At 41.1% G+C, this 27,894-nt stretch overlaps 1 protein-coding gene across 1 annotated transcript; it reads right to left on the reverse strand.

Moving 5' to 3' along the window:
• Positions 1–276: 276 nt before the first annotated feature.
• On the reverse strand, positions 277–27,602 carry DPT (dermatopontin). Its single transcript, XM_033053276.1, has 4 exons — positions 27,266–27,602; positions 16,759–16,884; positions 6,447–6,554; positions 277–769 (listed from the first exon to the last, which is right to left on the reverse strand). Exons 1-4 carry the CDS (start codon positions 27,562–27,564, stop codon positions 703–705), a joined length of 600 nt encoding a protein of 199 aa, XP_032909167.1. The 5' UTR covers positions 27,565–27,602; the 3' UTR covers positions 277–702.
• Between the last annotated feature and the right edge of the window lie 292 nt (positions 27,603–27,894).

Consider the following 27,894-nt stretch of genomic DNA (forward strand, 5'->3'; position numbering starts at 1 on the left):
AAAAGAGACTCTCAGTAAAGTTGGGTTAGACTTCTGAGTTTGTTGGTGGATCTACTCTTATTTTTATTAGATACTGATGTCTTCCTGTTGTAAATACCCGGAATTCTCCCATGTGGGCAGACCTTTGTTGCAGTGGAGTTATGCTGACGGCTGTAACGGTTGATGCCAGATGCAGCCCATCAGACACCTCCCAATAATGTTTTCTGCACACTTCCAGCTCTGAGAAGCTGGTAGAGGTCACTGGATTGGTTCCAAGTACAAAGCAGAAGACAGCAAAGTGTAGTGTATGTTGAGAAGTGTATAGTATGTTTCCACCTCATTCGGAGTGGCAGTGCTGGGAAGCCATTTTTATAAAGCTGCTATGTGAAAGGAAGTTGTATGTGTTTTGAATGGCTAAATGTATATATAAGAAAGGTAACTGTGCCTATGCCATAGATTTGTGTATTATAAACATGTATGTCATAAGCAAATTTAATTGGTGGTTACAACTGTCAGTGCAGTTTGAAAGAATCCTCTGAATTCGCTGTTGTGAGCATGTGGGTTGGCATTTTATGTATTAACTCTAGAGGGAAAGAACTACATCTTCAGCAGACAGCAGATGAGTCTTGGTACCTTTTTGTGAACCTAAGTGACCTTCTCCTGTAATCACTAATCCTCATCTGTCTGTCCCCAAGCTTTCCAAGTGAAGTACACTCAATTTTTTTAAACATTTTGAAATGGGCAGTCATAGTCTGTCATCCTGCAGACAATAAATTTCCATTGACGATCCCTGCAGGAAAGAGAGACAAGAGAGAGGCATTAGTGAACCAGAACTGCAGAAGATGCTATTCAAGTAAGAACTTGTAAGTAACTTTATACCAGGTATTATGACACCAAAAACATCTGTCTACCATTAACTGACTTCCATCTGAGTGCTCTGTGTTTTTAAGAGCCAAAAGGACATTAAATAAGTGTGATAGTTACAATTCCCTCACATTTCTTTACAAGATAAAAAAATCAACTCTCTGAATTAGTAGACTCTTAGTATCCCTTCAGAAGACAATGAATCCTGATGGTGATCAGTTCTGAATTGACTTTTAATCAGTGACCAAGAAGAGAAGGATGATTCTGTCAAAAGTTATTGTTATGTCATATATTGTTCAGTAATGTGTAAAAAGTGAAAAGTACTTGGGTGATTTGCAGGCTGTGTCTGAGGGGAGTTATCTATCCATACAGCAAATTTAACTTTTTTTTTTTTTCATGTCCTTCGCTACTAGGTCTTACAGTTAGTGTCCTTTAATAAAGATCTGAAGGAATTAACAGTGAGAGAAATGAAATTCATTTCTTATCCTTGATCAAATCACATGTGAGGAAGAGTCGCATTTATGAATGTAAGGAGAGTTTATGCTCTTCACAATCTGTATTCTCTCTCAAGAGAGTGATACGAAACCTAACAATTGTTAGTAGGAAGCCTGACTGGAGCAGTGGGATTTGACAGTGGAGGCCAGTGATTTAGTGTTCAATAGCTGCAACAGGCTACAAATTTATCTTCCACCTTAGCTTATTTTGCATTAAATTTTCCTTTGACAAATAGATGTGAGTCCAGAGGATCAAATACTGTCCTGCTGTGAAGGAAATGTTGAATTTAGGCTGCTTGACACTGGCTAATTTGAATTTAGATCCAAACTACAGTCCTTGCAGATGGCAGGTGTAATTTCTATTGATAAAGAATAGCCCTCCAAGAGGTTTCTGAAAACTTGAATTCTACTAGTAGTGATGTCCTAAAGCTGAGGCATGGTGTCGGTAATGCTGCTGGGGTCATTTAAGACCCCTGCACCCAACTGGTGCCAAACTGCTGCTTCTTGGGGATGTGCTGAGACCCCTGAGCCCAGATTTTGGTATTAACTGTACTTACCTGGTGTCATTGACTGGGTGACTCTGTCCTGGAATAAGACTAATTTGACTCTTAAGCCCTGTAGATATATATCTTGTGCCTACCCTGTAGGTATAAAATGTCTCATTGCAACTTTTGTTAACTGATGTTTCTTAATTTACTGTGCTACTAAGTTACAGGTTTATCTGGAGTGTCATTTGGAACTGGGTCTGTGTCATGCTCTTTGGCAAATATGATGTAACAGTTATATAGTGTTTGGCTTTGGTTTTCTTTAGATCTTTCCTAGATGTTTTTAAATTGTAATTTCCTCATAAAACTGTTACCAAAGGTTAATGAAATGCAAGATTCATTTTTTGGTTTATTTTAAGAATTCCTTATTTGGTCTGTGTGCACGCTCTTCAAAGACAGCTATTACTCTTTTGGTCACTAAGTTACCAAGAGAGATAAAAAATAAACAGGATCCCTCTGTGGAAAACAGGATTATATTGGTCAAAGTTAAGGTTGGCTAAGTTAGCACTTGTCAGAGAGACCTTTAGCTCAAAATCTTAGATGAAGTAGTTTTTCTAATATAGGACATTGTGAAATTAAAAGTCAAGCTCTTTAAAAGAAATGTACTTTAGTTACCTGAATTAATAACATGCTTTAAAATACCAGAACAGGATTATTTCTGAAGCTGTCATTTCAGCTTGGATTTGCAGACATTAGCATATATGCACATGGCTGACGCATTTATAGCATATTACCTTTTTTTCCCCTGTTACTTGTGTTTGAACTCAAGCATATACGCCCAGCTTCTCAAGATGCAGGCAATTACTTTGTACTATTGCTGCTGCGTGCTTAATTCAGTAGTTATCAGCCTGTTTCAATTTGTAGATCACTTACAAGTTTACCAATGGGGATGCAGATACCATCAGATATTGCCTTATGAGGCATACTTTAGAACACATCTGAACTTGCCTTTGCAGATCCTTAACACCAGTTTGTAGGTGTCATCCCCTCCCAGTTGCTAAATTCATGCATTTTCTTTGGCTTTAGGAATCAATATTGAACTGTCACTTTTGCTTTCCAGCTGTCATGTGCTGTCAGATGTGAATTTTTGATGTATATAGAAATTTCTTGTATCTCCAAATATTGTTGAATAATCTGTTTCCAATTCAGTTTAAAAATTCTGTGAATTCCTATTCATATTGAGTTTGACAAAATCCTCTTTCATCAGTCATGTGAAACTTATTAGGGACCTTAAATACCCTATAATTTAGCTCAGCTGAGCTTGGGGGATGTCCAGCTTCTCTGGGCATTTCAAACATGCTTTTACTGTTGGGGTATGTGACTGTCGATTTATTTTTCAGTTATGATGTCTGAGCAGTTAAGAAATAACAGGCCATCCAGACCACCCAAATAAATGGAGCAGTGAACAGTATTGTAAAAGAAATGAGCTTATGACAATCTGCATGTGCAATTTTTATACTACATAGCGAAGGACAAGCTGCTTAACAAGAGCACCTGGTATCTTAGCCTCCCTGTCCAAGACACTTGCTGCAGGTTGGGTTGTGAGTATTCTGGTGGTGCTGTCTGGATTCAGGAGACTCATCCAACCAGATCACAGCCAAGTAACAGCGCTCCACCAGAAAGCCATACCATCATCGCTTGGTGTGTTTCAGAGCTAAGGCTGAAGGTATTATGTTGTTTGGTTTGTGGGTTTAATTTTGGAAGCTGTTTTGCCAAGGGTTTGCAATGTGCATGAGTATGTGGGCAGTGTCAGTTGTTTACAACCTGTTTCACATAGCCCGTGTCCTTCTCTGAAATTTGACTGTATCAGCCTGTCTAACAGAAGATATTGCCCTTTCCTGCAAGTGTTCCCTTATTTATGTCCTTAGGTCATCCTGTCTGCATCAGTGTTATCACCACACTCCTGAATGGGCTCCCAGAGGCACTTCAGACCTTTTCCAATTCTTTCCAGCTGCTTTTATCTTGCTTTATAGACAGTTGTTTTCTCCTTTTGACCTATTTAAAATGAGACTGCAAAATGTAAATAGTAACCACTTCTTCTGGTTCTCCACAAACGAGCAGTTAAAACCTTTGATGATCAACAATTAGTCATTCATTGCTAATACAAAGGCGTGGAAACTCAGAGAAAGTAATTACAGAAGTATTGGTGGGGATAACATAATTCTAAACTTTCTACATCCTTACCACAAACATTACATGCTGTCTCAAACATCCTTGTATCAACAGTGGCCTTGGTGATGCAATGTCTTAGGGAGTAGGAAGGGAAGATATGATTTCTGCAAGTTTATTGAAAGTCTAAAAATACTTACCTGTTTGAAGTGATTGGGAAAGCTTAAACTGAAATACCTTCAGAGGCTTTTTATTGCCTCTTGTTAGCTCAAGAACATTGTCCATCATGAACTAAATAGTATGGACACAAGTTCAATGTACTTGAAAATTAATTTTAAAATGTTCACATAGACAAGTGGAAATGTGTATTCTCCATGCAGGCTGACACTCAGAAGACCTTTTCCTGCTCCCATTCTGCCTCATGAGCTGCAAAGAACCATTAAAGATGATGAATTTTGCTTACTTTTGTGATTCATACTGCTCAAGAGGAGCTACAGCCTGAATCTGAATTCTGAACTGATGCAGCAAGACTTTTTTTTTCATTTCATTCTCTTGGCAACACAAATTGTTTCTGGTTGTTCTGGAAGCTGAGGGCCAGAAAGTTCATTGGTGCAGAAAACTCTTCTAGTTTGCAATTCACAAAATATTTTCTTTGTAGTTTCAACCTGCTACTATTGTAGGTGTATGACTGCCAGAGAAGAGATAGGATGAAAGTGTGCTGGTGGCTTCTTCCTCTTCCAGGCACTGTGGTCCTGTGGGAACCTCTACTCCCAGTGTACATTCCCCTGATGCTGCCTTTGCTCCTGACCAGCTGCCCCACTGCCATCCTGTTCTGAAGGCTGCCTTCAGCAGTCAGGGACAGAAATCTGCTCAGAGGCATAGGCTACCTCAGCTGCTTTGTTTTCCAGCCTTGTCCTTGTGATTCCAGGCTTTACACTGCTCCACATCCGATGGAGTCTGGATTCCAGCTGCAGGGCAATGCACTGTCTGCATTATTTCCCTTATTCTCTGCCACAACCATGAGGAACAAAGATTAAAGACAGCACTGGGGAATATTTAAGATTAAAAGCCCTAAATGGGGCTGTCCATTATGACCTTGTAATTTCTTTATCTAAAGCAATGAAAGATAGTTTTGAGTCAAGTAACTGGAAGTTATTGTTCCACTTGTAGGAAGAATTTGCAGACACGGCTTCCATCTGATAATAAACAGGATAATGTATTTTAGCCAGGAAATTACAGTTATGGACCTGCAGCAGCCTTATAACATGTTGTCACTTCTGGAAAAGCCTCCTTATTTTAGCTAACCTTTTTGGTTGAGGGATCCCTATAGCAAACTTTGGCAAGCTGAGAGCAGTGCAGTGACCAAAAGCACTTTGGCTGCTTGGACTGTTATTAGAGACAGCTTGAAATATTGACGTCTTTAAATTCACACTTCTCTCTTCTCTCCCCCTTCTCATGTAGCCCATCTGGTAGAGCAGTGCAGCACACCTTGCCTTGCTGTCTGTGTTGTACTTGATAACAAATGCTTTAATATACTGGACTGAGGTGCCTAATAAAAGACACCAGCAAAGAAATAGCTCACGAATGATGTTTTAGAGGGTAGCTTGAAAGAATCAAGATTCCTCTCCCACAATCAGGTTTCAGTGACTGCTTTCTCTCTTCTTAAACCTGCTCTGTTAGGATCTCTGTAGCCCTAGGCAGACAACAGTGTGGGATTTATGTTAAATCCAAATTTTAGAACTTTGCAGTTGTGCATACTAAAAAGGGAGATGCATTCATTTATAACTGAATGGAAAAATTGTGAATCCATTTGCATGACTATAACTTCACTAGACATAGGACTTCTCCCAAGAGGATTAACAAATGCCAAGAAATGGCTGAGACTGATCAAGAAAATGTAGTTAACTCATTTTCTGGAAAGGGATCAGGATGCACAGCACTGCCTGAATTCCTGGAGTGGCTTGAATCTGTTAGAATTGTGCTGAAATGGACTAGGCAGTTTAAAGCATTCAAATTGCAGTTTGTATAGTCTTAACTTTGCATGCTGGCAGATTCACTGCTTCTCTGCATAGAAAAGTGGACCAAAATAGGTCCCTCATTCCCTGAAGGCACAGGGTGTTTTTACTGAGCTCAATGAAATATGCTCCAACTACAGGTAGGTGAAAGACTACACTGAAGATCTGCGGCATTTTGTGAAGGTCAGATTCAGCCCAACTACCACTGCTGTATTTTTCAGTGCTCAGCTGGACATGGCAAATTATCCCCATCAGCATGCCCTGCTCCTGATGCACCACTCTGGACAATGAATCATATGTACTGTGAACTTCTGTCTTCAGAATTACTAGTGTGATGCTGAGTACCACAGTAGATAGTGTGTTGTTATGCACTGTTGGGGGGAAATAGAAAAATTTTAAAAATTTTCAAAAATTTCTAATGAAACAGATGAGAAGCAAACCTGTGCACAGCAGAGAAAGTTGTGGTTGCTCCACGGATGTAATAGTCGTAAGTGTACATCATCATGTCCATATCTTCTCCATAGTGTCCTGGATATTCTGTTGTTAACCTTTACATTAAGGAAAAAGAAGGTAATATAATTCACCATCTTATAGAAGAATCTAGTTGAATGACTACATCTCAATTAGATTTCTCCTGCTTCTTGAAAGTTCTTGTTTCTTAACAGCACCATGAGATACAGTCTCATGAGACTGCCTTTCTCCTCTATGCAACTAATTCAGGTTGCTATTTAAATAAAATTCAATGACTTTAGAACAGTTAAGAGCAACCTGCAGTATTGGAATATATGCATATATATATCTGCAGCTCTGGGATAAAAGCAATCTAAACAAGAAGATAAAGCTTATCTACTACTTATGTCTTATCGCAGGGATTTGGTCTTTTGAGTCTCTTTGGTTTGTGGCTGTGGACTGCAGTAAATGTTGCCAAGTGAAATGACTCTAAGCATCTATCCATTTATGAATTATATTAAATGAATGTAGCAATTAATCCATTACTCTTTGTTGTTTCCTCTTTCTGCTTAATTTATAATGTAAACATATGGGACTGGACAGTATTTTTGCAGTGTATTTTATCTGAGAACCTCAAAGTGCTTCTTAAATTATTAACCAAATTATAATTGCTGCTTCCCTGGGAAATAGGCAAGTAATACTGTAATTCGTTTTGCAGATAATGAGCAGATTCAGGAAGGGGCTGGAAGCTTGACCAGTACTTTCTGTCAACATTATATTTGAAGTCTGAATGAAAACCTAGCACTCCTTGTATTACACCATTTTACATGGGAGTTACTACTGGAGTTGTCAGCTACACTCTGAAACAGCAACGAGGAGTATCAGGCTCCCTGTAAGGGAGATGCTGTCCCTGTGGAAATAAACAGCCCATTCCTGTTGAGATGATCAGGGTTAAGACACCCTCACAGAAATCCTGACAACGTTTTCCTGACTTAATCCAGTCCAACAGCAATACTTGAATGCTGCTTTAAGGTGATTCAAGCATTTTCCAAAAGCCAGTAGTCGTGCATGCTTGCATTTTGTTAAATCCGTGGCGTTTAACCACAGGCTTAAATATTTTACTCACTAGGAATATAGTTATTGGGATGGGTTTGAGTTTTTATGAGGTGCTCTGGGTATATTTGAAGCCCAAACCTGTAATTGTTGGGGAAATCAGAAGCAGAACATTTACCTGAAAATGGAGGTTCTCTGAGCTATTAAGTTGCTTTCAAGGTCATATTCAGCTTTTGAACATGAAAGATCATTCAGCTGGAACATCATTCCTAACAAATCATTTTTCCTTGACAAATGAAAAATGCGTCTGCATATGAAACTCAAGCATGACCTTATAAGACCCTCAAGTCAGTCAGCTTCTTTGAATATATATTGTTCTCATGCTTCCTGTCCTTTGACAATCATGGCACAGATTCTGAGTTATAGTACAAGGACACCCATTCCAGAGTGTGTTTGGGAAGCAGAAGATCAGTCCTGGTCATGTTGTCTGTTGTCTCAGTTCTGACCAAGGACACACAGATCCGCAAAGCCCTTGCAGTGCTCTGCCATTGGTAAGAAATTGCAGCAGTATTTGACAGGTCATGCAGACAGATGCTGCAGACTAGAGAAAGAGAATAAACCATGAACACTGCCCACTCAGCCAGAGGAGAGTCCCCATATTTAGTTTACTAATTTGAAGCCTGAGTGTCTGATAGTGCATCTTCAGAAAATCCAGTGTCATGGAAGATTTTAAAAATGAAGATCAGCTATGGACCAGCATTTAATTTTGCGTTCTCACATCAATTTCAGGTTTTGACACTTTGTTTAGCTATTATTGTGAGAAACCACTAAGACGTGTGTTTTTATATGTCCTACCAAATGTGCTTCATAACATCTGTTTGGCACTTAGCAAGGAAAATATTCTGTAATCTTGACCAGCGGTATGTGCTGGGTAGATGAGACTGTGCACAACACAAGGTTAAAAAGCTGCCTTTTGCTCTACTCAGAAACAGAACTGAGAGTCAGTTCTTTGAACTTCTTTCATGGGCCTTTCAGCTGGAAAGTAAATCTGATGACATACTTCTGAATTGCTGTGGTCTTGCAGACCTTTTGCAGAGGCATACAGTTTTATTCTGCATTCTGTAAGTGCAGTGGGAATCTTTGTTTAGCTTCCTTCTCTTTTCTTTCTGACTGCTGTCATCTTCCCCTCCCTCTCTATTAATTTCTCCACATTACCATACAGCCTCTTAAGGCTCCTCCACTAAAAAATGTTCAAAAAGCAAATCTATGCAATTACCAAAAATAAATTATTTGGGGACTTGAACTGCTCTGAGGTGTGTCTTGTTTCATAGGCAGATGCCTACTGACTCCTTTAGTTCTGGAAAGAAAAATTATAAATAGTGCTATGACAGCAGTGTTCAAGTTCAGATGAGTCTCTGTGGTCTGTCTAATTCATTTCTCTTTGATGATTGCTGTACTCATTTCTGAAAACTGTTCCGCTGAGCCCCTGCATTTCAAGGTTGTCTAGCTTGCACTATGTCCTTTAGAAGGAAATGCAATTGATTGTCCATTTAGCAGGGTTCTGTGGTGTGTCCCATTCCTTTTCTATTATCTCCATTTTTTGAATCGTGAGGGTAATTCACATAAAATGAGTCTGCACTTAGAGATACACTAGTGTTTAGTGCATAGGGATAATCAGTAGGTGGTTTTCTCATCATGAAGGGGAGAAAGGTCATGCAAGGCAGCCTCTGTGGGTCTTCCCAAAGTGGTCTACCTGGCACAGGACAGTGCTTACCTCAGGTTTTGCTGTAACTTGGTCTGTACCCTTATTATCAAGCACTTAACTGAAAATGTTAAATGTTTTATTCACAAATACAAAGTGCATATCAACTTGTGAGCCACCTACCATGGCCCTATAGATGCATAATTTATTCATAAACATGGTAACACTTGTAAACCATGCGTGGCAGTGTATGGTTTGTACCCAAGAGGAGTCATGAAACGAGTGAGACACTCTTTGCCCTAGTTACTGGGGATTTGCCTGCCCATGGATGTTTCATTTGGGAAAAGCAATCCACAGTAACCTCCACAGTAACCTTCACAGTACCCTGTAAGCACTTCTGGCATTGAACTCATAGCAAAGAGATTTGGCCTAGGGGAGCAGTGAGAAGCCTGGGAATTGCCAAGTGTCCAAAGTAGTTGCTGCTGTTTGGGGTGTTGTATGACCAAGCTGGGATGCCTGTGGTGACAGGGGGGCCCTAGGAAAAAGGCTGTCAAAGCAACTGTGAGAAGACCTGTGTTATAACAATTGTGTGTTCTAGGCACTGAGTCATTTGGTGCCAAACAAACACTGAGGGGCAAGGGCCAGCAGTGTGTATTAAGCGGAATTGTTTGTTATACCCAGATACACACACAGGTGTTAAGTTTGGGGAAGGATTTGCGGGGGATAGAAGAGTAATGTAAGACCTTCAACAAGTGGTAGTCTTTTCAATCTGTATGATCTATTTGCAAGGAAATGTAGAAAACTGGAACTCTGGTTCAGCTTTTCAAATCTACTTCTGGATAGTATCAGGTATATGATGTTCGGGCTCAAGAGACTTGAAGCACCAGTGGCATTGTCAAGAGAGGAGAAAGAAAGTAATTCTGTGTGAAAGACTGGGAAAGGAAATCTGGTAATAAGGGGTGTAAGTACAGTAATTTCACTATTACAAGCCGCACTGTTTTGACCAAAATTTTGCTCCCACACCGGAAATGTGGCTTACAGTCAGGAGCAGCAAATATGTGAATAATTTTCTGACATTTCCAGCCCCGGAAGTGCAAACCGAGTCAGTGCAAACTGCCAAGTCGAGCACCTGCCAGTAAAACCTGGCATTTACGCGATTGTTACAAATTGGTTACTGTGTTGCATGGTGGGTGGAGCTGGGCTCCGTGCAGGCAGCACGGGGAGGGGGGAGAGGCGGGGGAGCTGCCTCCTGCTGGCCCCGTGGCCTGGGGGGAAGGCGGGGGGCTCCCGTCCCCGCATGCCGCCGCTGCGGGAGCGGGGGGGCTCCATCCCCACCTCCCACCATCGCCGTGGGTGCCAGCGGGCTCTGCGCCACTCCTCCCACCATGGCGCAGCACCGGGTCGGGGTGAGTGAGCCCAGTGGCAGTGGTGGCTTGCCCTGAGTGGCCCTGCTGAGCGGCAGCGCCGAGCTGGACCACCTGGCCCCGTCGGCAGCCCTGAGCCCTCACGACCCGAACCGAACCAGTAAACCCCGCCATGCCACGATTCTGTTACTATTCGGCAACTTTGTTGCACACGGGTCCTTGCTGCGAATGACAGAGCGGCCTATAATTGTGTGCAGCTTGTGTATGGACAAAGAACAAAATGTTTGCCAATACTCGGTGATGTGGCTTATAGTCAGTGCGGTTTGTAATCGTGAAATTACTGTAGTTTGGTCTGTGTGTGAGACAGCAGGAAAAGTTGACAGAAAAAGATATTTTCACAATGGCATTTTTAGCTAGAATAGAGTTGATGTGGAATGGTTTATCTTTTCAGTGATTTACATTGCTCCAACCATCCACACGTTTTTCTAATGTATTTCACTATAATCCTATAAGTCTTGCTCAGGGTAGGATATGTATTGGAAAAAAGGAATTAAATCTTTACCAGGGTTACTGTTGTTTTTATTTTAATCTGAAAACAGCTGTGTTGTTTATTTTCCATGGTGAAGAATTGCTGTGGTAGAGGTTATTAGAAAACACAGAGTTACTCATTTAGCACTGAGAAGAATGTTTTGTATTAATCTACAGTGATCTTGACTTCAGAAATAGTTATCATGAGTCTATAATTTACCAATAAAAAGATCAAGTCACACCAATGGCTCTAGTATGTACAGCGTGCTGATTAAAGAAATAAATGAGAACTGTGGGTATGCCTTGCTTTCGGATACCAAGCAGACAAAAGAAATGAGTCTTTTAAAATATGAGAGATAGTCAGTGGTAGAACAGTTGCTGGCTCCAATTGTGGAATAGACTTATTCCCTGATAATAAGTACATGGTTTTGGAATATCTTACACTGTTCACTTTTTGTGCAACTAGTCTTAACAAGATGAATGGCTTCTCCTTAACCTTCATTTCCCTCTTTGTCACTGAACTATTCCTCTAACAATGTGACAGCCAAAAGAAAGAGCTGTTCCATTTCAAAAGGAAAACATAAACTTTGACATAAACTTTCTGACATTTGAGGACAAGGAGTGTCCCCTGAATGGCCTTACTTTCAGATGCTATTTATAAGTGCTTCAAGGGTATGTCTTTCCTAAAGGAGAATTTTTTTTCAAGAGCCACAGGCCTACAAGTTACATTCAATGAACATGAGAATTATATGCCTCCTTAATCAATTTCAACTCCTCCTCCTCCAGCTGGAAGACAGAGATCATCTGCTTTTAAAAATGCATCCTATGCTGAAAAGCCTGAGAAGGTCTTAGTAAGCTGTCTACAGAAATTCTGGCAACTGCTCTGAGTACAGATCCCAGATTGCCAGGCTGCCAGGGAACTAGAAGTGTCCTGGAGTTCCTCTAGAGATCTAGAGATGAGAAGTTCTCTTATGTGACCATGTCATGTGTTTTGGGATGGAATTCAGGCTCCAGACTCTGAGCCCATGAATTCACACAGACATGTCACTGCTCCTGTGTTCTCACTGTGTCGCACTGCAAACCACAAGCCCTCCCGGGGCTGAGGAACCACGAGGGAGCACAGAGGGAGCAAAAATCTTCCAGGCCTGCACAAGCTCGTGCAATACAGGTACAAGCAGCAGCAGAGAGCTCAAGGCAACTTGTACCTGTTCCTCAAGAAAGATACGTCCAAAATAACTTGGCCAGATTTCCAGTGTCAGATCAAACGTGTTTCTCCTAAAATGTCTCTTGATGGTCCTGCAGATTGAACTGTTAGGTTGTATTTGATGGGTAATACTTAAAAAAATATGTTATTCCCCCAACAGTTAAATACCTCTTAAAAAATGGAAAAAGGAGGGGATGGGAGTGGGGGTGGGGTGGGAACTGGCTTGTCCAGATCTGCATGTTTCCATTACATCTATTCAGAGTTCACCTTTTGTATTTGTATCTCTGTTACTGGTTATCTCTGAGAAAACTGTATAGAATCACATAATTTTAAATGTCTTGTGTGGCAGGTTGAATCAGGAAAACAAATAAGTACTTTAAACCCCATAACTCTTGGAAAATGTAATTGTTGCCTGGATGGTGTCACCATGACAGAGACCAGCCACAGCTCCAGACAGACCTTCTGGCATTTAACCTGCTTCTTGTTTGCAGAAGGGAAACAGTCATAAACAGTCGGTGCAGACTTGGGGCTGCTCTGTGACGTGTTTGCTTTTCAGAGTATGGAGTCAAGCTTTCATTTCCTGGCAAAGAGAAAAATCGGAGTTCTAATGGGACCACTTAGTGACACTGTCTCTGCATCTGTGATAGATTTGCTTTCTTTATGGTGCAAATCAGACACAATTTATTTTACTGTGGTAGTGTTCCCTAGCCAGGTAAAGAGAGCTTTTCTGCCTCCTGTGAGAAATGTTAATTATTTTCAGTATGTTAAAAATGTGCAGAATCCATGACAAGTCTTGGCATGATGAAGAAGGAAACTAAGTACTTGTAAAAAAATCTACAAAGCAAATGCAAAACTATGAGACTGGAAAAGATTAGTAAATTTATTTTCAATATGAGCTTACTGCAGAGGTAAACTGGGAATTAATGGCGAGAAGATGAGCTGTGAAACAGAACTAGTGCATTCAAAGTGTAAGGATATAAATGCTAACAAATAATGTATTCTGAATGTATTTGACTTCAGTCATTCTGTTAAGCAAAGTAAAATCAAAGTGATGGTTTCAGTCAGCATGATGGTATTATAAATTAGTATTCCAATAAATACAAGCAGTTTTCAAAAAATGGAGGGAGGTTCTAGGTGTAAATCCAGGGCAAATTCTATCAAATCAATCACATGGCTTATGCTCCTAAGAAAAACCTATCTTTATTCATTGTAGGCTCAACACACTTCAGAAGGAATGCAGTCCTGAAGCAGAAGAGATAAGAGAAATCATACTTAAGGATCAGCTATTTTACTGGTTTTATATTTACCAGAGAGGCCTGTATGGAGACAACTGGAAGAGGAAGGAATCAAAGACCCAAGGTGAGAGCTAATTTGAAACAGTTTTATTAAAAATGCATTTCTGCCCACACCTGTTTTCATACTTAAAGATACATTGCACATCAAAAGTCAAGGCTACTGAGAAACTCTGCAACGTGGACTTTCTTTCAATATGGATTTTCCTGTATAACATATGATTCACAAAGTACCACCATCATTGCATACTTTCCTGGTATTACTTTTCCACATAACCATATACTAATAGAAGCCTTTGCATGAAAATAAGCCTCTTTAACCAAAAAATAGGAGTCAGCAGCATGATGATTGCCATTTCACCACAGTTACTTTATTTACAAGGAGTTTCTGGAACAGAGCAAATACTATTATAGTTTGGGGCAGAAACTGCAATAATGATACACTATATGCACACACATTTTTGTTGTGTCTTACATGCATACACAATGTGAGGTCTTACTCATGATAGCCCAGAACTACTTTGCAGTTTGTTTGGAAAACATATTTTTTCTGTCAAGTTCATCTTAACCAGTGCAAGATCCAGACCAAAAGGGTGATGTGTGAACAAGGTCTTGTGAAATAACTTGGAAATGCAAATGAAAATTAGGTTGTGAGTAAGATCTCCTGAGCTTAGGGGATGGGAAGTTTGGTTTCTGTACACTGAAACTTAACAATTCAGACAAGTCACATCTGTGACTTCACAAGTAAAAGTGAGTCCAAAGCATGGAGTTTCACCCTACCCCAGTGAAGTTCATATTGGTTGCATGTTACCATAACAACCAGTACTCGCTCAGAGTACTACTACACTGCCTAGGCAGGGAAAGAGTAAACCAGAAAAGAAATCATTCCTAGCAGATGATAGAAAAGAGTTCACTGTTTTGGAGGGGAGACTTTATCTGCATGGTGTGGGTCCTCCAGTAAAAAAAAATGCTCCTATGAGTTATCCTACCCCAGGATAACTCTGGTGGAAAGGGACTTCAAAAAGTCTCTGCTACAGCTCTCTGCTCCAAACAGGGTCAACCACAAGGTCAGACCAGGCTTTTCAGCTTTTATTTGGTTCAGTCTTGAAAGCCTCCAAGGAACCTCAATGGGAAATCTGTCCTCTTAGAAGAAGCAGTTTTCTTTGCTGACACTGAACTGGCAGTCCTGCCCTCAAGCATGTCAGCTGCACCCTCAAGTTTGGTGTCATATACAGACTTGGCCAGCATGTGCTCTGTTGTCTCCTCAAGGTCATTGATAAGAGATATTAAGCAGGACAGGCACCTAGGCAGGGTATCACCCTTTAACCACTTCCCTCTGACCCTGTTAAACCACCATATTTTAACCCATCTTGTTGTCTGTCCATCCAGACCCTAACATTCTAATTTGGATAACTGTATGTGGAAAGAGCTTATATACATACACCTTGCTAACTCTAAAGACAGAATGTTTTTTTAGTGAACTCATAATCACAAACCATAGGCTTTTTACAAGCTGGGTGATACAGTTTCCCACCAGTTTTACGGCTCTCCCTCCCCAGAAGAATGTGAGTACATGGGATTTCTACCCTGCTTAGAGGGAAAAACGCTTCACCTGCTTTTGAAATGCCTTTTCTGCATGGAAATGCAGGTGAACTACATAAGGCTTTCTTTCCCAAGCACAAAAAATGGAGCGTTGTCACTTTTGGAAATATAAGGGCAGTATAGGAATCTGTGTGCAGCTGAGATGAAAACTAAAGACTTCTGTGACCCCAAACGTTTATATTAGGATTTGCCTTACTCTGAATGCCAATTTGCAAAGCAGAAACAAAACTGTTCCCAGTTGTCAAGACAACATCTGAGGGAAGCAGAACTGTCAACAATAACAAAAAAATGTCAGAGATTTCTGATGTCTCTCTGAAAATGTATGCAATATTAGAGAAGTACAAGAGGCTGGGAGAGCTGCTTAAAAGTCTGAGTGAGTTTCCCTCAGAGGGAAGAGCCTGGGCAGGTGAGTAAATAAACCCCCAGGTAGGAAACATCCATAGGCAATGTCTGCTGGAAAAAGAGGCAGAGGGAAGTTTAGAAGAATGTTCAAAGACTTTGTTACAGAGTTCCTTTAATTTAAAGACATTAAAAATAATGATAATGAAAACATTTATTTTCCTCCTGGCTGCAAGGAAACTAAAGGATGAAAAGCAAAGCAATGCTGTTATGTTTGGCCAGTAGCCAGCCAGCCAAGACCAACAGGCACATAAACAGTTTGTATGCATCTCAGTGGGAAGCTTCCTTCAAAGCTGAGGTCTGGGAAAAAATATTCAAGCACAGGTTTACTTTTTTCTCCCCTACTTTCTTTTTTTTCTTTCTTTTTTTTTTTCCCCTTAAATGCAGATGGGTTATTCTTTGTATTGCTGAAAATAGCTAAATTTGAGCTGAATGTAACCCTGGAGCATAAAATTATGAGTTCTGTTGAACAGAACAGATAGGAGGAATATGAGCTGCCTCTACACAGTTTACTCCTGTCTTCGGTTTTAATTTAGAGAAACCACACTTGTGATGTGTTTCAGTGAAACTGGGAAGCTTGAGATGCATAGCTAATTTTTCCACAGTCTCCATTAAGTTGCCAGCACCAGTTGTGGCACTCTGCTAAGATAAGACCTTGTTCTTTTGGGTTTATGATCAGTAGCTCATTTTGACTTTGATTTTTAAACAGTTTTGAGAGAGGAAGCATAGTAGTATGCACTACTAACATTTTTTCTGAGGTGAGTGCTATAAGTTCACTCTTGTAAGTTATTGTGGCATAAATGTGTAGCACAGAGATGTTTCTACTCCAGCAAATGTGCTGGATTTATAGTGAGAAAATACAATTCCACTGTGGAGACATCTGTCGTGGTTTCCAGCACAGCTAGGCTGATGCTTATCACCCGACCAGTTCATTGAGGGCCAGCTACTGTATTGTGCTGTTCACTGTATCTGCACTCTCATTCTCTTCCCTTAGCCTTGGATCCTTAAAAATCCTGTAGCAGACTGGAAATAATATGCTTAACTCTATAAAGCACAGTTAACTCTTTTTCAGACAAGGCTTCTTACAGGTCAAGCAAAGACATTTATAAGCACTGTTGGGGAAAGAGGCTCAGAGGTTTGGTGTCTGCTTGAACTCACCAGCAGGAATACGGGCATCTCCGGCTGTAGCGGCAGCAGTAAAATTGCCATTCACGGTCCAGCACAGATGGAAAATACTGACTCTGGAAACCAGCCACCAGCCCATTGTTTGAGCAGGTTTGATACCTAATAATGAGGGGAAAGAGCACACAAGGAAAACATGCTGTTAGATTCCTTGATTGTTTCAAACATTTCTCAAAATACTATTAACATTTTTGATATAGAGTGCAAGTTAAGGGTTTGACTTTGTGCTGAGAAGCACTGTTTTGCACTTGCTGTGTATAGAGTAATTATTTTCTGTAAGAAAGCAGCAGTAGTCAACCAATGTCTTAACATTTATGTTGCACTTAAAACTATTTAATCAGGCTAAAATATTTAATCATTCTAGTATGCTAACCAAGAAAAAAGATTGTTCTGGTGTTGGTATTCTCAACTGTTTACAAATCATGAGACTAACTTCAAAATAGTCCATTAATATTTCTATCTTTGACTGTTGGTATTTGAGGATTTGGGCTTTATTAAACTAACCTTTTCAACTACTTCTGTGCTACAAAAAAACCAAAAAAAACCCCAAACCAAAACAAAAAAAAGCTTGAGAAGATATTTTATAAAATAAGTTTATTAACTTCTTTAATTGTTCTCTTTCATAAGTATGTATCTCTAGGGGAAGGGATTATTTATTAAACACATTTAGGCTTATGATAAAATCATTATTTGTTAGCAATCACATAAGGAGAACTGCGATTCAGATGTTATGTGATTTCAAGACTCTCATAAATTTTATGACTGGATTTTCAAAAGAAAAATCTTCCTCTTCATGCTTCCTGTGTGCTCAATTCTATCATAAGTGTGAATCACTGCCTTCAGGTGGAATAGACATGGTCTGGAAGCATGCATACCTCTCTCTATCTGCACACTCTACAAGACCTTAACACTGATACCCAAAGCAATTCAAGTGGTAATCAGTTTGAAAAGCTTGCTTCTTGGAGACTAAAGACAAAGACCTCATGAAAGCAGACAGGTCGTTAGTTCAGCTATTGAGTGCTCATTCTCTCAAGTACCCTCCTGGACTCATTGTTTCCCTATCGTGAAAATTACAGGAATGCTACTTCTTCCATCCTCTTCCTTTTTTTCCTTTTTCTTTCATCAAGGAAAACCTGCAGCAAACTTTTTCTGGGATTTCATAAAATCAATTACAATTATATATCTGAAAGACACTTTCAGAAATAACTGTATGATTAACAATTACCAAAAATCTCCCTTAGTTTCATTCAATGACCTCATGATTTATTTTAACGACCTGAAGTTCCCAGAATGGAAAACACATCATCTAGCGGAGTTTGGTGTTTGGAAAGTCATTCTCTTGTACACAGGGTTGTTAGTGCTTGCAAAGACAGGGTGAGGCTGAAGCGTCTGTATGCAAAAGCTGAAAAACTGATCAATTTTGACCAGTGCAGGAATGAATATCCCTGCCTAGTTTTCAGCATCCGCTTTTGAATCCAAGGGTCTCTTCTCTGTCTCTTCTGCTTCGTTCTGTCACTCAGACAAGAGTATTTACATTTGTTTGTGTTCCTGTATCTCCCATGCTGATGAGGCCACACGTACTTGTTGTGCTTTGTGAGACTATTTCAAGGACCTCCAGAGCACAGTTGTGATGCAGAGTTGCCATGGTATCACACCAAGTATGGCAGTCTGGCTTTCTCTCAGAGTATTTCAGCAGGACTTTGATAGGAAGTTGTTCTGGTTTTTGGCACAAAGGCCATAGGAGCATATGGTTAAGGTTCTGTGTAAACATATTGGATAGCAGCAGATGATTGGTGTTATCCTGATGGAAGAATGGTTGATACACAGCAATATGGGGATTGGTTGTACCTGTTGCAAGATGAACATTAAACTGTGTAAAGTAGCAACAAACTTGTGCCTCATCTTCCTTCTCTCACCCTTCCAAGTTACCTGCATTTGCGCTGCTCAAGTCCTCATGCACCTGAGAAATTTTCCAGCTCTTTTGCATAGGTGCAATATTGGGACCACTTCGTTTTCCATTTCCTTTGCGTTTCTTCTCAGAAGCTCAACACTGCCCTGCAATTTCCCATCCCCACTGATCAGTGTCTGATATTCCTGCTCATATTTGTCTTTATGGGAGGTTCTTCATTCTTGTCTCTTACCACCTGCTCACATTCAGACAGGGAAATCCTGTCCTCTTTCCCATTGCCTTTGTCCTACAACAGTTTTTATTTTCTTGATACATTATTTTCTACTAATAATGGCTAGTTGTGATTCATTTTGAAAGAGGTATCATTCATGGACACTTCTCTCTACAGTGAATTGAGAAACAAACCTAGCTAGTATAACACTCATATGTTTACATGCATTCATATTTGGGTGCCAGATTTTAGGAAGGTGAGATTATTTTTGATTCTATCTTCTCATGAAAAGTTTGATTTAAAAAATATAATTGGTGTTACCTTACAAATTAGTTTATTAGAAGGAAAGTATACCTGGATATAAGTAATGTTTTATAATTAAATTGCTGTTTTGTTTAAACATAATTCAAAATAACATTTGAAATACACCTTAAAGGTCATGTTCACTTCTCTTTCTTTGCCTCTTTTTCATACAAAAGGTCCTATAATCTGTTATTCAAGCTCAGGATTAGGTTTAGCAAAAGAAAGATACAGTAAATTCACGAACACAAGCCGCACCCGAGTATAAGCCGCTCTGTCGTTCGCAGCGAGGACCCGCGTGCAACAAAGTTGCCAAATAGTAACAGAACGGCAGCAGGGCAGGGTTTACTGGCTCAGCTCGGGCTGTGCAGGCTCGGCCCGCTAGGGGCTGCTGACGGGGCCAGGTAGCCCAGCCCGGCGCTGCCGCTCGGCAGGGCCACTGGGGACCAGCCGCCGCCTCTGGGCTCGGTCACCATGGCCCAGCGCTGCCCTGTGGTGGCAGGCAGGGACGGAGCCCCTGCCGCTCCCACAGCGGCGGGCGGGGACGGAACCCCCCGCCGCCTCCCCGAACCACGGCAGTGGCGGCCCGGGTCCCCCGCCGCCTCCCAGAGCCATGGCAGTGGCGGTCAGGGTCCCCCCCCTCCTCCCCGGGCCGCGGCAATGGCGGTGCGGGTGCCCCACCGCCTCCCAGAGCCGCGGCAATGGTGGTGCGGGGCCCCCCCGTCTCTTCCCCGGGCTGCAGCAGAGGAGGGAAGGAAAGAGCTCTCCCTCCTCTCCCCTCGCCCCCCCATGCTGCCTGCAGGCAGCCAGGCTCCACCCGCGGTGCAACAGAGTAACAATTTGTAACAATCGCGAAATGTCCGCTTTGCAGCTGCTCGGATCAGCACTCTGGCTGGCACTTCTGAGGTTGTAAATGTCAGAAAATTATTCACATATTAGCCGCTCCTGAGTATTAGCCGCATTTCCGGTTTAGGAGCAAAATCTTAGTCAAATTGGTGTGGCTTGTATTCGTGAAATTACTGTAATGGTGATGTTAGCTTTGAGATAACGTAAGATTCTTTGCCTTAATCTTTCTAGTTTTCAAGTAAAATCCAGATACTCCTTCAAAAATTAAGAGATCTGCTCAGAATTTGGAGTGATTATTTGTGAGCTCATATAAAGTATTTCCTTCTCTTTCCTTTTCCCAGCTGGCCACTTTCCTACAAGCAAAAAGTAATTCTTTAAGAGAAAAGAACAACCCCTCCCTCCACATCTTCTCAGACAGTTGTTCTATGCACTAATCTCAAAACAACACTTAATATATCAGAATTTTGTCTTTCTGTGTTGAATTCACTACTCTTGTCAAAGCAAATCCTCAAGCAAGTAGGGTGAATAAAAACTAGTGATTCAGGAACTTTGATTTATAGCCAAGTCAAAACAACATTTTTTTCACAAGACCCACTCTTGCTATAAAGGGTTATTCAGTATTCAGAGTTAATGTGACTGGGTTCTCCTCACTCCTGAAATCCTGACATCACTAAGAAGAGAGGAAAATGGCTCTTACAAAGTGAATGTAGAAGAACGTGAGAAACTGGCTGGGGCTGTGTGGGATTAAATTTGGCAGTGGATAGGTTTTCTTTTTCTAGTTGGCTCAAGTTGTGAAGTGTGTAGCATTGCCTTTTGGATCTGGTAGCGAGAGAAGAGGAGGCGAGCTGACTGGTAGGTGGGGAATGAGACTGATGGTGAAGATCAGGTGCTCCTGGATGGGAAGTTGTCCTTGCCTTGAGTACAGGTGTGGGAAATGACTGTAGTCTTACATAGAAAGCCTTATTCTGGGAAGAGTTCTGTGTAGTAATAGGGATATGGTATCTGAGACTTTCCTGGCCTGCTGTGATTCCTGTGAAAAATCTTTCCTTTGCCAAATCTTCATCTGAACTGATTAATGAGTGTTGTACAGATGGGTTCTGTCATGGCAAGCAATCACAGCATGCATCCATGTTACAGATTTAGTTCAGATCAGAACTGCTTTTCTTCTTCAATGGTGAGCTTTTATCTGTGAGACCAAATTAGAACTGGTATGAAACAAACCCACCCAAAATACATGTGTGAATATTGGATCCATGCATGATCTGTTTCATTCCATAGACTCTCTTAAATTGTGCCACATTATTTGTGAATGTCTATCACAACCTCATCAGCCAAGCGTTGTCTGCCAGACTGAATACAAACATTGCTTACAACAATAGCAATGAATGGAATTGAGGAATGGAATCAGTTTTGGTGACACTTCATACTTATGCCTGCATCTTAATTTTGCTCTCTGCTAAGCAAAGCCCCAGAGTGTTTTGCCCCATCTAATGCTGGTGCTGTGTGGTAAACCTCCCTTTGAGATCCCCTGTTCCTCAAGTATATCAGCACCACGTTATCCTGAGGGGGAGAACCCAAAGATGAAACCTGTTTACTACAAATCTGCCCAGGGGAGCCCAAGTCAATTTGCAGGAAGTGGTGCTCTTAGAGCCTGCACTGAATTCCTGCTGCACTGACTGCAATCATGCTCCCTGAAGCTCTCCAGAGACATGCAGAGGCTGACTCACAGCTCAGTAGCCACTGGGTCCTGCTGCATTGAGGGTGGTTTGTTCCTAATAACAGGGTAACCTGAGAGTGCCATTCCATGTCCCTGTTGGGGGGAGGCCCTATACTGGTCTCCTGAGTTATCTTTGTGGAGTGTCATCCCCTCTGTGTAATTGGATTAATTGCATGATGAGAGTTAAGTCAATGGTCAGTCTGTTACAGGTGAATGGGGAGACATAAGAGGTTGAGGTCAGGCTCAGGACACTTGCAACTCTGGCACTCAGACAGAGGGAACAATTTTTATGGGTTTGATTAGGCCATGTCAGTCTCCAAGAGCCAATTCTACAAGGAGTCTTCCCCATCTGTTGTGCGGTGCTGAGACTTGTTATGACTTCCACATGTCAAAGGCAACCTCTGTAACATCTTCAGCAATATTTTCTTTCTTTCAAGGGGCATTAATGAATTACTTTTTTCTCCCTGACCACCTGAAGGCAAGGCCATTTTCACCCTGTTGATTTCTTCTTGACAGTAGCTGATGAGGCCTCCTTTTCTACAGAAACATTCCTCTTCTCCTCAGATGCTCCCACTGGACTCTGTCCATTGCAGCTGTACTAAATGGGCTTGTAGCACTAATCCTTTGACATAAACGTAAGGCTTTGAAGCAAATTAACATGTTTGTGTAGATAGTACAAATGGGAACATTTTTAAAGAGCAGCTGAATTATTTGGTTTGGGTAATACAGCCTCAGATTTGATATTTGGGATTGGTCAGAGATTGGGAGCAAAAATATTTCCTACTGATATACCAAGGCATGCTGCCAGAGCCTGAACAGGAGGATCCTTTGCTCAGTATTCTGTCATAGCACCTAGTTTGTGGGCAAAGAATGGGAGCGGGGAGGGAGAATCTAGATATTTGTTTTTTCCAAGTCCCATCTAAAAACTTTCTCAGAAATGTAAACAAGGAAAGGAGGCAATAAACATGAAGTAAATAGCTCTTGGCTGACAATGCTTCTCCTTTTGGCTTCACAGCTGACTGGGAGTATATTGAGGATATGGCATGGTTTCATCTGTATCATGTGGTGTAAACCAAACTTATTTTCCTGGAGGGAAGAGTTGCTTGTCTTCACTTGCAAGCTTTTGTTCCTTTGTTTGTGTGAAGCCTGTCTTTTGGTATTATAGTTTTCAGGCAAGAAAAATAGTTTTTCTTAAAACCCTTGTTCAGAGACTGGTCTATAGAGACAGCTCTGTAGTATTCAACAAAGTGAAGAACAATCTCACCCTCAACCACTCAGACCTTACATCGTGAAATATTTAAGCAAGGTAAAAATTTCTTGAGCACAAGTGGAGATAAGAACATAAAATTTGTGCTCCCTGAAAAGACAGGGTTCTTTGAGAAGCTGCAGCATAAAAATTATGCTCTGAAGAAATTTCCCTACTCCAGGCATGAATATTTCCAAATTATCCAGGAACTGGTTCTTGCTCTCAGTTGCTCTCTCTCTGTTAAATATCATCTTGGTTAGCCTTAATCTGAAGGAGTAAGGTGTTGAACCAGATTCAGCAAAACCTTTGTTCATGTACTTAACTTTAAACATATTCACAGGTTAATGAGGCTGAGAAGGCATTCCTGATCATCTGAGCCAATCTATTGCCACAATTTCCCCTTTGAGTCTTGCAACAGGTTCACAAGCTTCTTATGTCTTTTCAGCAAAACACAAATGCACATAATCTCTTCAGAAGTATATGGACATATATGATTAATTTCAGCTATGCTTTTATACAGTGAAGCACCATAGTTAGATATATTCTGAAAACCCGCTAGATAATTCTAGGGAGCTGTCAGAAGGAATGGGGCTTCATGAGTCTGCTCGTGACTATGAAAGATGGGGTGCCCCAGAGAAAAGTTTTTAGAGTACTTGTTCTCTCCGTTGACCCTGGAAGGAGGCAAAGGTTGTAAACTAAGCATTATTAGGCATTAGATGCCTAATGTGGATCTGTGTCATTGTCCTCCTTCTGTTGAGTAGTTTTTTCATATCTGAAAGAGTCAAAGTTTTATGGTTTGGTTGTCTACATCTGTATAATCCCTAATGTAAGTGAAGGAAGTAAATTTACCAGGAAGCTCTGCCAGTAGTTCCCTCTTGCTCCTAACTCTCCTATGCCTATGGTCCCCCAATCCATTTCTGTCATTTTACCCCAAATTCTGAAGGCCAAAGAAAATAGTGAGTTGGAGACGCATTCTTCTCTCTTTTATATTCCCTCTTCATTTTCTCTCTCATTCTTTTCTTTGTTTATTGTCTTTTCTAAAGAAACCTCTCTTGAGTTTGTCTCTATTGTGCAGGTGCACAGCAGTCAGGAATGTAATTTGAAAATCGCCATTTGAAATTTGAAATGCCATAAGCTTAATTTGTCAAAGGTTATTTTTTGGTGTTTCTGCCAGACTAGATTTTCTGATTAGGGTTCTGGCTGAGAAACTGGAGGGAATTCAGAGAAGAGCTGTAGGTATGATCAGTGTTTGTTTAGGAGTGTTGGAATATAAAACCTCCAGAGGAGAGCTAGAAGAGTGGAGACATGTTCAACCTGAAAGCAAAAGCATGGGTGAAGGTGTGTGGGTGAGGAAAAGGCATAGCTGCTACCTATTATTAAGTAAAGAGATTTTACAAAAGGATGCAGCAAGCTTGTTCTCATTGTTCAGTGAAGGTAGGGCAAAGAATAAAAAGCCTCAATTGCAGCAGAGTAGCAGCATTTGACACTGACTCCCACAGCATACTCCTGGAAAAGCTGGCAGCCCACAGCTTGGACAGGTGGTGGAGTTCACCATCCCTGGAAGTGTTCAAGGACAGATCAGATGTGTGGCACTCAGTTGACCTGGTGGTGCTCAGTCATAGGTTGGATTCAGTGATTTCAAGTATTTTCTGATTGATTCTGCAAAATTTTAGCAAAAACTTGGCAGACTTGTAGTTACTGGTGATACAAGAAATTGAATATCCCTGGATGTGGTGCACAAGGTGGGACAAAATGCTCTCTGAGACACAACTGAAGAAGGAATGTTTCAGTCCATCCTACAAGGCTGAGAAATGAACTAGCAAGTCCAGCAGAGTGCTGTGTCAGCTGACGTAAGAATTATATATTGCTCACCAGCAGATTGGTTTGCTGGGAGATCAGCAGGGAAGAGAGCTGGCCAAACAGGAGCTATTGGTACAGATGGTGGCTCATATTTGTGGTCCCACTTGATTATTGAGTGAATCATTTTAGAACTGGGGATGGCTCCAAATAGCCCTGAGGTGAGTGTGGAAGAGAGAGAGAAGAGGGGCACCTATGAAAAGTAAAAATGCCAAGAGAAAAGGCAGGATTCTCAAAGGTCCCCCAGGATATATCCATGCCATCACATTAATTTGAGGTTACACTGGCCTAGACTTTGACTCCAGTCTGGGATGAGACTGCTGGGTTCTTGGGCAGCAGTGTTGGCATGACCAGGGGTGTGCTGGCATACCACAAGCCTCTTTCCATGAAGCACTGCAGATACAACTAGCTCAGACCTGGGGACAGAAAACTGAAAACTGCAGAATCCAACCAGGATCAGCTAGCTAGGATTTATGGAATTGACCCAAGTAACTAGAAGCACAAGTTCACTTTTGCAAAAGGATATGTGCTCCCTAATCAGGAAGGAAGGAGGGAAGGAAGGAAGGAAGGAAGGAAGGAAGGAAGGAAGGAAGGAAGGAAGGAAGGAAGGAAGGAAGGAAGGAAGGAGGGAAGGGGGGAAGGAAGGAAGGAAGGAAGGAAGGAAGGAAGGAAGGAAGGAAGGAAGGAAGGAAGGAAGGAAGGAAGGAAGGAAGGAAGGAAGGAAGGAAGGAAGGAAGGAAGGAAGGAAGGAAGGAAGGAAGGAAGGAAGGAAGGAAGGAAGGAAGGAAGGAAGGAAGGAAGGAAGTTAGTTCATCTATGTAGAGTAGGCAGAGAGGTGTAAGGATGTTAGACTGAAAAGGTGCGCCAGTGAAGAAATACTAAAACAACTCCAAAAACTAGTAAAAGGAGAGAAACAAAGATAAGCAATTAAAGAGGGATTGAAGAAGAAGTACATTTGGAGGAAATGTATAGGGTTTGCTATAGGAGAAAAGTAGGCAATAAAGAGGAGAAAGTGAAAAGATTTTTTAACGGGTGAAGGAAGCATGACTACTGTGGATGTAGTAATGCTAAGCATGCAGACCATGGTGATGAATGGTTACAAAAGAGAAGAAAATATTCTATGTAGACTTATACAGTATTCTGTTTGTAAGAAGTGAACTTGAGCAGTTGCAGCCAGGGATTCTTAGAAAGAGAATAAGAAGTTTATTTTGAACAAATAAATGTCTAATTCAAAATTATTATGCAATAAATGCAAGTTGCATCAATGTATAAAACTGAAGAAGTCATCCAGGATTATCACAATGTGTTCTTTTTGCTGTTTTGCAGCTCTCCCCCTTTTTTTCAATTCTTATTCCAAAATTAAACATAGGGTCAATAATTTTTTCCCTTAGCAATTGCATCAGCCATAGGCATGTGTCACGTGGTAAATAAAAGGGTATGAATAATTCAGAGTAAAATTTTGAATCATTTAAAAAGCAGAAACTTCACATTTCATTGCTAAACTATTCCCATATAACAAAATTTTAAAAATCACATTGCAATTTCTAGGACAAAACCATTTCAAGTATTTGAAAATACTCATTCCTGCATGCGTTTCATTCTGTTCAAAGAATATTTCAAGCCAAAATGTTCCAAAACTCTGTTTCCAAAAAAACCCAGAAAATAATTAAACACTGGGTATTCTGCCCAAACATGAAATACTGTACACATTTCCAGAAATTATTGTGGCTGCATAATGTGATCACCTTTGCCTCCAAGGCTGATGGAAAATGTAGCATTTAGTTAAGCAAACTGACGGTATTAGGGAATTAACATGATCTTCTACTACCATCATGCAGATATATATGCCACCATCATCACTGTTAGTATGGATTTTTGGCTCCTGTAATAACAACTCAACTAGAAAACAGCATTTGTATATGCCTAAGCCAAAGAGCTTAGCAATGAAAACACAAAGCAAAGAGCCAGTGCAATACAGAGATTATTTTTTCTAGTGATAAGAGCATGAGGATGGAGTGAGGAGTTTTGCAATTTGTTTTCCAGTTTAGTCACTGATTCAATGTGACTTTTCAAGAGAAATTTAATGCTCTCCTCACCATAGATGCTTGCCTCATTTTCCTTATCATTGAAACAATAGCAAGACCGAACCATTTCACATCTGAGGTTGTGAGTGACCAAAGGACACTGACACCCTCCAGCAAGATATTGCTACAGAGAAGACAATGTGATGCTGATCAGCTCTCATGCATTGTGATTAATGACAGTGAAGGCAGTAAAGCCAGCTGGTTATCATGGCATTCATATGCATTTGCATTGCTCTGATCATAGTATTAAGGACCCGCATTCCACAGCGGTTGTCGGGGCTGTGCCCTCCAGGGATGGTTGGGGTTATCCTACCATTCGGTTCCTGCTCTGTTGATCTCTTCCCACCAGCACTCTGTCGGCTCACCGAGGCTCTGGGATGCTGGCATGCAGGCATAGTTCCACAGTCTGTCAGAGCCTTCCTTCTTGCTGAAGACACTTCTGACAGCCACGATCACCTGTCCATGTGGGCACTGAAAGTTGAAACCTTGCCGGTACACATTGACCCATTCATCATTATCTCCATAATTATAGGGACCGTAGTAATAGTCACTGTACTGGCCCCATGCCACAGTCACCAGAGGCAGGAACACACAGAGAAGGAAAATGTCCATCCTGAAGATGTTCCTGGCTTAGAAGTGCTCCTCTGGTTTGTTGGGCTGGCCCTTTTATATTGCCTCTAACATTTGGCTTCCAGATGTTATGTTTTCAGATCCAAGTGCAGTGTGTCATTGCTTAGCAAACCTTCTCTGAGCTACAGAGACGTCCAATTACTTTTAAGGTGGAATTCTGCAAGTACAAGTGCAGTCCCTAAAAGTAGGGTCTTCTCACCACTGCAAACCATCAGCGATCCTTTACTGCAGAGATACTGTACATAGTAAGCTACATGTCACAGTACAGCTGTCACAGACATCCCACCTTCATCCTCAAGACAGTGGTTAAGT

Source organism: Catharus ustulatus, chromosome 2 (assembly GCF_009819885.2).
Source record: "Catharus ustulatus isolate bCatUst1 chromosome 2, bCatUst1.pri.v2, whole genome shotgun sequence".
Classification (NCBI taxonomy): domain Eukaryota; kingdom Metazoa; phylum Chordata; class Aves; order Passeriformes; family Turdidae; genus Catharus; species Catharus ustulatus.

Coding starts and splice junctions, on each gene's coding strand:
- DPT (XM_033053276.1), bottom strand. CDS start 27,564: ATGGACATTTTCCTTCTCTGTGTGTTCCTGCCTCTGGTGACTGTGGCA. Junction 16,885..27,265: donor AACAGAGCAGGAACCGAATG/GTAGGATAACCC, acceptor CCTCATTATTAG/GTATCAAACCTGCTCAAACA. Junction 6,555..16,758: donor AGATGCCCGTATTCCTGCTG/GTGAGTTCAAGC, acceptor CTTAATGTAAAG/GTTAACAACAGAATATCCAG.